The sequence below is a fragment of the Cydia splendana genome, chromosome 20, assembly GCF_910591565.1.
Source record: "Cydia splendana chromosome 20, ilCydSple1.2, whole genome shotgun sequence".
NCBI classification, from domain to species: domain Eukaryota; kingdom Metazoa; phylum Arthropoda; class Insecta; order Lepidoptera; family Tortricidae; genus Cydia; species Cydia splendana.
The window spans coordinates 14,501,946-14,512,965 of NC_085979.1; the positions used below are offsets into that span (position 1 = coordinate 14,501,946).

The 11,020-nt window shown below is 36.8% G+C and overlaps 1 protein-coding gene across 2 annotated transcripts in view; it reads right to left on the reverse strand.

The window, feature by feature from the left end:
- LOC134800529 (dystonin) overlaps positions 1 to 10,611 on the reverse strand; it is a 288,922-nt gene extending 278,311 nt beyond the window's left edge. Inside the window, exon 1 of one of the 2 annotated variants that reach the window (XM_063773000.1) lies at positions 10,126 to 10,611. In XM_063773000.1, coding sequence (XP_063629070.1) covers positions 10,126 to 10,228 — 103 coding nt within the window. In that variant the 5' untranslated portion in view covers positions 10,229 to 10,611. The remainder of the gene's footprint in view (positions 1 to 10,125) is intronic. The other variant, XM_063773005.1, reaches the window with a different exon arrangement.
- Positions 10,612 to 11,020: the final 409 nt, after the last annotated feature.

An 11,020-nucleotide genomic window follows, 5' to 3' on the forward strand; every position in this document is an offset into this window, starting at 1 on the left:
TTGGATGGGTGACCGTTTTTATAAATAATGGTACGGAACCCTTCGTGTGCGAGTCCGACTTGCACTTCGCCGGTTTTTTTTAAATTTGTTTTTATGTTTGTGGTGTAATAAAGAATATTTTAGAGTCAGACCAAGAAAAGTCTACAGCAATTTTGATAGCACACGCAGTGCAAGTGTTATTTATATGTCATAATTTCATAGAAGCGACGTTTGAAATAATACTTGCACTGCGTGTTCTATCAAAATCGCTATAGATTTTTCTTGGCCTAACTCTACTTTAAATTACAAAGTAAGGCCTAAATTATAAAATAAGGCCCATCAATGTTTTTTTTTGTGTTTATTAAACTTGATATTTTGTCTATAGTATTAGCGGACATAGCCTCAAAATTTAAACCCGCTTAAGAATCGGGCCTTATTTCGTGCATTATATACAATACTACCCATTTTTGTGTAGTCATTATTTATACTATAGAAGCATTGTTTGAGTAGCCAATTATTTAAACAGTATTTTTTTAAAGGGCAACGGTGGCAATATTTTAAGGTCTGGATAATAAGATACAGATCTTAATAAGGATATCAATGTAAGTGAATGTTACCATGACTACCAAACAAACAAATGTGATAGAATTTGCCAGCTGGCATTGTAACATTCAGACAGTTACCTATGTACCTAATCTGAAATATGAATAAATTAGTAATATTTTAAACAGGAAAGTAAACCGAATTTTGGCCTTTTGCTGGACACAATCACAATAGTAATTTGTTTTACAAGAGGGCAAAGTTTATCGCCACCGGTTGATGCATTTGCAGCACCAATGGTAGAAAATGCAAGCTCATCATCAACTGCATAATCGACGTTTGATATGACTATTGAATCCGAGCTTTCTGATCATGAATCATGATAAAACAAAATTTTAGAAGGTCGCAGAATAGTGGATTTAAAATATTTATTTTCTGTGATCTCAAATATCAGGCACGATCATACAAATTGTACATTTGCTGATCTTGCCTTTGTCATTGAAAGACGTAAGGGTTTACACAGAGAATATATATTTAAGTGTAATATGTGCAAAAAAAAGGAAACGATACACTCTGAAGACCCAAAAAGAAAATGTTAGTAAATACTGCTCCTCCCCATGGTTACTTGGTTCCTTATTCAACCTCTTCTTCTTCTTCCTTGCGTTATCCCGGCATTTTGCCACGGCTCATGAGAGCCTGGGGTCCGCTTGACAACTAACCCCATGATTTGACGTAGGCACTAGTTTTTACGAAAGCGACTGCCATCTGACCTTCCAACCCAGAGGGGAAACTAGGCTTTATTGGGATTAGTCCGGTTTCCTCACGATGTTTTCCTTCACCGAAAAGCGACTGGCAAATATGAAATAATATTTCGTACATAAGTTCCGAAAAACTCATTGGTACGAACCGGGGTTTGAACCCGCGACCTCCGGATTGAAAGTCGCACGCTCTTACCGCTAGGCCACCAGCGCTCCAGCAGCGTTCCTTATTCAACCTACCTGAAATTAAACGAGTAGGTTAGTAAATTATATCATTTTACATTATAAAGTTAAATGTTTAGGTATCTCAATCACTTACTCACTGGTGGACATGGACGCAAAATTTTTGCCCATCTACTTAACTATCTTATAAAAAATGAAATTTTGAAAGTTAGCACGCTTAAAGTTCGTTTTTTTTGCATTAAGGTAACAGATTTTGACATGTCTTATTAAAAATTACCATTGAAAAATAAGTCATAGCAAATATGTTAGAATTATAAATCATATTAATCATATTAATGAGCAAGAGCACCCTAAACCGGCGAGCGTGTATGAGGAATGTTATGAATGTGAAGGAAGCGAAAGTGGTATGTCAGGATCGTAGCAAGTGGAAATCCGTGGTCTCTGCCTACCCCTCCGGGAAATAGGCGTGATTGTATGTATGTATGTATGTATGTATGTATGTATTAATCATATACTTTTTTATATTCTTTTGCTTTCATAAGTAATATAAACTAATTTTTGAAAGCGTTTTTCAATAATTATTAATAAAAAGACACGTCATGATTGTTTACCTTCTTTCTAATGCTAAAAAAATAACGAACTATAATAACCGGGCCTTATTTGGTACAGAACCTTGATTTGATAGGTACATCGGATATTCTGGGCCCCTGAGTTTGTTACGTAAAGGACAAAATGGTGACATGTGGTTAGAGCTGATACTGTTAAACTAGTGGTTCTGTGCGCTAAGTATAAAAAATAAGCTTCAGCGAACTCATTAAGCCTAGAAAAAACCCTACACCCTACTGCCACTTAAGTCAGTCTTGAGTCTTTGAATCAATTTCCGTAGTAGTACTACTACTACTAAGGTACTAGGAGGTAATAAGGCCTATAGTAGGTATAATAAGGCCTACCTGAAAAATAATGTTCTTACAACAGTGTAACCGTGTTAGTTATTTGAGTAACATATATGTAAAGTGATACAATTAAAAGCTAACAGCAAACCAGTACATAAATTATATCTTATGTACTTCTTATGAATTACACTCTTATAAAGGTTTCGGCTAATTACGCTTAATTACTTGAATAAAGGTAGATGAATTGCGTGCGGTCCAATAGGTAACCACAACTCACGGAGTCCAAAACAATAAGCTGATCAGCAAAGTCAAGTAAACAAAGCCAGTCACAGTAGTAGAAAGATTATCGAGTTCCGTAAACGTAAGCCGGGTCAAAAAATTCAATCGCAACACAGTAAGTAATAAGTGAACGCCTCGTGGCAGTAACGCACGAAAAATAACATTGCAAATTGTCGGCAATGAGGCGCGCGCGGGTGCAAGCGTACGCATCTGTGTGCGTGCATTACACACACAAATACAGTCTCTCACGCCCCGTCAGAGCGACGGGTATATTCAGCTTGAAATCTCAAAATTGACTTTTAGCTCAGCTCCCGTTTCGTCTTAAGAGTCCTTTCTGAATAATGTATATATCAATAATATGAATGCATACGGCGGCAAAAAAGCTATAGGTAAGCCAAATGTCATTGTCGGGAAAACGGATTGTCTGTTTGAGCAAATTTAGTCCGTCGTAGGAGGTACCGTAAAATGGGGTGAGTATGGACAAAACTGACATTCAAACCTCGATAACATTTTATTTTTACATTTTATGCTAACTTAATTTTATTAATAAATGTTCCGGCCGTTTGTATTTAAGTTTTTTTTATGATTTTAGGTAGTTCCATTTCATAACTTTAACGATAAACACAAAATCCCTCCTCACCCCGTAGTCCCTCGTAGTTGGGGTGAGATGGGATTTCATACAAAAGGTGATTTTGAAACGTTGTTGAATCGATTTTTTTTATTATGAATATTACTATAGCTCCATTTGTAATAGGAATACATTATTTAGGTAGCAGTAGCCTTTAAAAACCATCTCACCCCCCTGTCACCCCTTATCTCCCCATTCATAACCCGACTCTCCTCGCAATCCCTACTCACTCCATTTTACGGTATTCATAGTTACGAAAACGAATCTAAATTAAAACGGGTAATAGGTACTATGTACATTTTTCAGTTCGTTTTACTTGGCGTGATGAAACCTTAGTTTAGCCGGCAATTAAAACCACGCCTTTGTTACACTGATTGTGCTGATATGGCGAGATTTATTGCAGGTAAGCGGGCGCCGTCTATATACCACCATGTAGGTACATCCCACAAATCCCGTTGCTCGTCTTCAATATTTACCGAAGCAAAGTGTTGGAAAGTTTCTTAATTCTTAGAACATGTGTTTTTTGTTGGGTCTAATTAATGTAAACTCATATAAACAAGAATTTCCTTTCACAGTTGTAATAAACAGACCCCGTTATCAGTGGTGAAATTTTATTGAAATGCAAGGGTTGGCACTCACTCCCCCACCGTGCGGGTAAAATTCCACAAGCTATTGGGTAAAAGTACGCATGTGGAGTAATTGTTCGCATCAAGAAAATTTCAATGGAATTGTCAATAAAATAAAGTTTAACGAATATTTATGAAATTGTCTGATCAGTATTTTGGAACCACGTGATATGCGGACGCAAAGCGAAAGCAGTTCGACACACGTCGCATTATTGATGTATAATTATGACCTCTATAGTTCATTTAAGTGAAGATTTGATGCAATTTTCGAGCACTATTCAATATCTTAAGTAAAGTATTAATAGTTATTTAATATTGTTAACTTAGTACTTACGTGGATATTGATCAGACAATTTCATAAAAAGTCGTTAAACTTTATTTTATTGACAATTCCATTGAAATTTTCTTGATGCGAACAATTACTCCACATGCGTACTTTTACCCAATAGCTTGCGGAATTTTACCCTCACGGTAGGGGAGTTAGTGCCAACCCTTTGCGTTTCAATAAAGTTCACCACTGATAACGGGGTCTGGTAATAAAAGTTAATATTCCGCTATATTTACAGTTGCAGGCTGCAAACTTTGCTACTATCGTGTATCAAAATATCTTGACACCTACCTTATTGTCACTTATCATTGTTTAACCAAACGTTGTAAGTCAACTTCTCGACACATTCCCATGTTTCAATTCATCACGTAGACGTGAAATGTACCATGAGTAAGTTGATCTGACGAGTTGACAGCGTAATTTAATAACATGCTCAAAACGAGTTACCGTTCGCCATGACAATGGCATGGTTCCAAGTTCATAGAAAGAGTTGGTACGATGAGCTAAGGCAATCTGTTCTTTAAAATTGCAGACAAAGCAACTTCAAGTTGCAGTCAAAAGTTACCGTCTAACCAGGTATGGCTTCAAGCCAGAAAATGTCGCTTTGAAGAGCTTAAGGCGTCTTGATCTGTATTCCACAGCAAGAGGTCAATAAACCTGAATTAGACGACTTCCTCTAGGGTCGTAAAGTGTGAAGTCCACAAATTGAGTGTTGTTTTACGATGACAGCTGTAGCCAGCGCTGATTAGTGGCGAGGCACGCTGTGAAGTTGCGTTTACGACAGGAATTGCAACTTCCTGGTCCCAAGTTGGAATTACAGTTTTGAAATCGTGATGCCCTTTGTAGATATGTAAGGTCTAAGGAGTGTTAGGACGTTAATAACAAACCGTAGTTCATTATTTCATTAAACAATGCATCTGCGTACGTATTATGGATGGCTTTATCCACGTGATAAAATAACTGTAACTTTTTGACACTGCGGGATAGAAAGTGACGGACACCGTTTTATCACGCTGTCACGTAGACAAGAACGACCATTCGTATCCGTGCTGTTTTATTTTGCAGCGTTTATCGTCGTAGTTAAATATTTACTGTGTAACTACAACTAAAGTCTATTTTTTTATTCGGTAGATTAAAATGACATTTCCTAGTATGACCATAAAATAACATTTCATAGTATGAAATGTCATTTTAGTCTACCGAATAAAAAAATAGACTTTAGTTCCTAGTTACTTTCTGATTAAATCAGGACATGTGGAAGGAAGAGCAGGCTTAATAAAAATAACATGCGATCAAAATATTAATTGAAACGAAAATTGAAGGGGTGATCCGGGTGATCGCCTAGGTTTCGTATTATTTAATTAAGCGAATCATTGACAAATTACTCTTTGCCTAAGAAATATTCAAGAGTATATCATGTGCAAGGTGTAAGACAAAGATCTTCTATGGGTTTTTACCTTGTAATTAGAGCCCTGAGCCGGCGGAGCGTGGTGATTTTGGTGCCTTGCCAAGAAAGTGGCTCGGATAATAATTATTGTAATGGTTGCTTTTTTGTACTACGATACTGTTTAAGATATGGGAAATGAAGGTATTATATAAACAGGTCTGCAAAACATGGCACTTTTACTATAGATCATTGCCGCATTGACGACTTTAACGTCTAACTATAATAAATACCTATGTGTAACCCGCAACATCTCCGCATAATAAATGTGAATAAAACATTTGAATTTCTTGAAATTAAAGGGCTCTCCGTAGTCTGCATATACCCATAATAGAACCTTTTGAAATCGGGAGAACCGTTTAAAACAGGGGGCTCCAACCCCCGGGCAGTGGGCCAAATCCAGCCCGCGGGTATCAGCATTAATTGAGAGTGGAACTGTTCCTAACAGCAGCAACCAGACATCCTCCCCCGGCGCAAAAACCGACGGTGGCCCGCGCGAAATTTTCTGAGGCGCAATATGGCGCAATAAAATTTTTGGATACCCCTGGTTTAAAAGAATTGATTTACGAACGTATGTACACACAGTTGGATAATCTATGGCCACTTTATGAATGAATTCCATTCATAATGTGTTCAAGCATTTGTGAAGCTCGCTGTACATGCATATTGTTATTTATAAACAAAGATTTTAAAAGCTGAACAGATCAACTTGCATTCACAATTACGAACTTTAGTCACGCTTAATATTCTCTTGAAGGATCGACCTCACAAGGAGTTTTTAGGGTTACGTACCCAAAAGGTAAAACGGGACCCTATTAATAAGACTTCGCTGTCCGTCCGTCGGTCCGTCCGTCTGTCTGTCACCAGGCTGTATCTCACGAAGCGTGATAGCTAGTTGAAATTTTCACAGATGATGTATTTCTGTTGCCGCTATAACAACAAATACTAAAAACAGAATAAAATAAAGATTTAAATGGGGCTCCCATGCAACAAACGTGATTTTTGACCAAAGTTAAGCAACGTCGGGCGTGGTCAGTACTTGGATGGGTGACCGTTTTTTTTTTTGCATTTTTTTTTCAGTTTTTTTTAATTATGGTACGGAACCCTTCGTGCGCGAGTCCGACTTGCACTTGCCCGGTTTTTTTTAATTAACTAATTTCAATGAGAACGTAAAGTTTAGGTATGTTTATAAATTATAAATTTAATTGTGCAACAGGTAATTTGCAAACAGGTTTACGTCTGTTTCGTTAATTACAGTGTTTCTCGTGATATGGACATTCTCACATTTATTATGAAACTAGTTTTGACTAAGTATTTTTAAGTAGGATTATGAAATGTAGATTATGCGAATTTTATGATATAGTTCTGAATTTACATATAAATAAACTTGGGATTGGCCGTTAAGATGTATAAATGTTTGAAATGTGTGGAAAAGTAGGCATCCACCCACGCTTTATTAACCAGTTCAGATATTTTTAGCGATAAAAGATGGGCTCTTTTTCTGTGCGGCTAAATAGGTAGTTATTTGATATGTCTTAGTAATAAACGGGCGAAGACTCGAATAGGATTAGTAGCTAATGCTTAATGTCATCAACCTTTACATCGTTTATAATTATTGCAACTTTTTCTTCGCTAATAACTAGTAGAGAGTTGGATTAGCTTATAATTGCATATCTATTTAGGATTTGTTACCTGCACGTCCAATACGCAGTTCGTCCAAATCGCATTTCGTCCACTCGTCTACGCAGTTCGTCCATAGTACCTGTTCATGTAGATTTAAATAACGCATTATCTACAAAATGTATTTATGAGATAATGTACATGCCTAGTATCTAGAGGAAATTATATTTTACGTAAGTCGTAAATGATAACAAGTTTTTTCGCTTGATTAATATAAATTATCCGTACTAATATTATAAATGCGAAAGTAGGTAATATTATAAATGCGAAAGTAGGTAACTCTGTCCGGCTGTCGGTTACCTCTTCACGCTTAAATCGCTAAACCAATTTATATGATAGAGATAGTCTGAGGCGCGAGGAAGGACAAAGGATAGTTTTCTTATGAACCGTCACCATCTTTTCACGCAGACGAAGCTAGAAACAAAATAAACAAAAATACGGTCGAATAGATTAACCTCCTTTTTTAAGTTGGTTAAAAAGATTGGAGTTGAGAGTGCTTGTAAGAGTTGTAAGCGAAACCAATAAGGAAAGTCCTGAAGGCCTACACCTATAGATTACACAGGCTAGTTTCTAGTCTAACTAGGCTACTTAAAATCCTAATCACGCTATAGTTCAACCTTCATTGAGTTTCCATTCTAATGCCTCCGGTCGCGGTGAAAGCCATGGAAATGACAAAAAGATCACGATACCGGGGGTTAATGAACTGTTGATTAGGAAAGAAAAGGTGTTGTGATGCTTTTTGTGACGTCACGCCTTACTGTTTCAATGCTTTTGTGCTTCAACGTGTTTCAACTTCGTCACAAAGACCGTAAAATGAAATGTGACTGTTTAATAATAAATTAAAAAACACGACTACAGGTTGAAAGCGAACTGAAAAGTCCGCCATATTGTTTTCATTATGACGTCACATAGCCTAAATTACTCGGGATGATGTAAGGATCCTAATGATATATCACACATCTAAATGAGTTCAGTCATTCAGAAATCAGAAGTTATGGTGGAACAATAGTACATTACATACCTAGGGAGGTAAATTCGTAAATGCTCCAGATCGCAGGTGTTTGTGGCCCGAACCGAAGGTGAGGGCCATAAATATGCGATCTTTGAAGAAATTTACATACCCACATACAAACATGAACCCTGAAAACAATACACTCCTTTTTTTCGGGCAGTCGTGTAAAAAGTCGTAGTGCTCAAGATACGTGATTTGACTAGGTAGGTACTGCTAACTGCTAGGTAGATACCTACATAGGTAGCTTATTTTAGAATACACGCGGGTAAAACACATATTTTCAGAAGAACAAGTTTTAATTTGTATGAGTGTGTGATTACTGAGATTCTACATTTTCGAGTAAACTACATGAAAATTATTATAAGTTAGGTATGTATTACATTAATTACATACCTACTATTAGCATAGCAACTTTTTTACCTACATAGTAGGTAAAAAAGTGCTAATGAAGATGAAGTAATTGTCTGCACTGCACTGCACAAGGCATAATGAAGAAAACAATGTTTGAGTCACTTAGGGTGGTATTCCACCTGTCTAATATCTTTGTCCAATGTCAGTGCGTCTCACTCTCTCATTGAAGCAAAATGTGAGACGCAATACATATTGGACAATGAAATTGGATATGTGGAATACCACCCTTATGGGTATTATAGAAAAACAGACTTGTTATAGGTACTTATGTTAGTGTTAGTTCTAGAATTTCTAGACCCTAAAATCGTATGTACTTATCTACATTTGGTCATGTAGGTAAGTATGGGAGAAAATGGATTAAATCAATCTACGTAATAATAATATTAAATACGTTTTAGCATCATTTTTAAGACAAGATGGACTCTATAGATTTATGAAATATCCCAATACGAGATCGATATTTAGGTAGTAGGTAAAACACTGAGACCCTATAGGTGGAATAGGTAGATAGATGATCAAGTACATAGAAGGTAAGTACCTAGATTTCAGAATATTAACAAACCAAATACCTACCTTATTCACACAAATATTTGATAGGCTAGACTATGTACCCAGGTAGATAAGCTTCATAATAGGTAAATTAAATACCTACGTGATAATGTGATTATAACATTTTCAAATTACGGAACCTATTAAAAATTATGCTGTTAGTTAAGTTTTGTAATTAACGTTTATAATTTATAATTAACTAGGTACCTATGTAACTGCAAATGCGTCGAAATAGGAAGTCAACAATAGAATTACCTTTCGGAAACTCCCGAGGAAATTGACCGGCCTTGAAAACGTCCATGCAAAATACAACCATCCTATTGGCTACCGACTTACCCACCGGTCCATAGGGGACTAGGGCAATCAACTTTACTAGGTACCTACATTACATTTTTACTACAACAGGATGTAAACAAACTGCAAATACCTACGTACGTAGATACCTACTTAATTAACCGGTGTGCTCAACCTTGAGTTTTAATTCGAAAACAGTAAAACCAAGTTATTCAAGTTGCATGTATCGTTCTAGACCAATTTACGAGACTGGACGAAAGTGAAAACCTACGCGAAGCCAGAATTGCACGAAAAAAAAAACACGGTACAAAAATAACACGATGCATTTTGTTTTAATACCGTTTTTATCAAGTTTACACTGCTGGCATTAATCTTGAATGGTGACGTTATCAAAAGCGTGATAACGCGTCCTGATTAATGTAGACAATTATGGGGAAATGACACCCATATGCTAGAGACGAACCGACGAAAAATGGGTGTGTTGTTTTTGTATATCGAGCTTTTTAAGTTTTTTAACTAACCTGCTATCCTGAGCACAGCTCTATCCGCCGGGTCCAGCTGGAGAATGGACAAAGGCTTGTCCTTCGCCCATTCTTTCAGACTGAAGTCGTTCTCAAATTCCATGTTTTTGTCATCCAAAACACGAAGTCTCGCGCGCACCTTCGCACATACTTGAATCAATCTTACACCACAACACTCAACGAATACAACACATTTTGCATCGATTTATTAACGTTACACACTATTATAAAGTAAACAAAACAATATGTTCATTGTAAAAATGAAAATCGATAAACGCAAGCCAGAATACGGCAGCAAGTGCGGATCTTGATGAACACTGCCGTGACCTCTACAAACACATTAAAACGATACTTGCTAAGTAACAAGTAACTAAAGTTAGTGAATATGATTAACTAAAAGGAACCTCAATTTGCGAGGACGGAGTAAGACAAATGCTTTTAGGTTATTCTAAATGCCGAGCGTTATACACCGAACCGGCGGGCAGACATGATGCGACTGTTTAGTTCGAACTTCAATCACATCACGCCGCGTCGCTGCTGTCGCTCAGCTGTTTCAGCGCAGCCGCATTATTGAGTATAACCCGACTAAATTCAAAAGTCGTCAGTATCACAGGTTTACTTTCAAGTTACGAAGCATATTGCAATTACCCGATTATAATGTTTTAACGTGTTTTTGAGACTAGTAACGACATCTATTCGCGAATGGCAAACATTGAAACAGGTGCCTACGAACTGATAAGGTGATAAGATAAAAATCTTATTGAGAAGAAGATGCGGGGTCACTGAACGCATATGATCCTCTTCTGCATATAAATTAGAAAATAATGAGAATTTATTAAATTAATAACGAAATGATTAAGTACAATTTTCTTCCATTGCGTTTTATTTGTGTTTC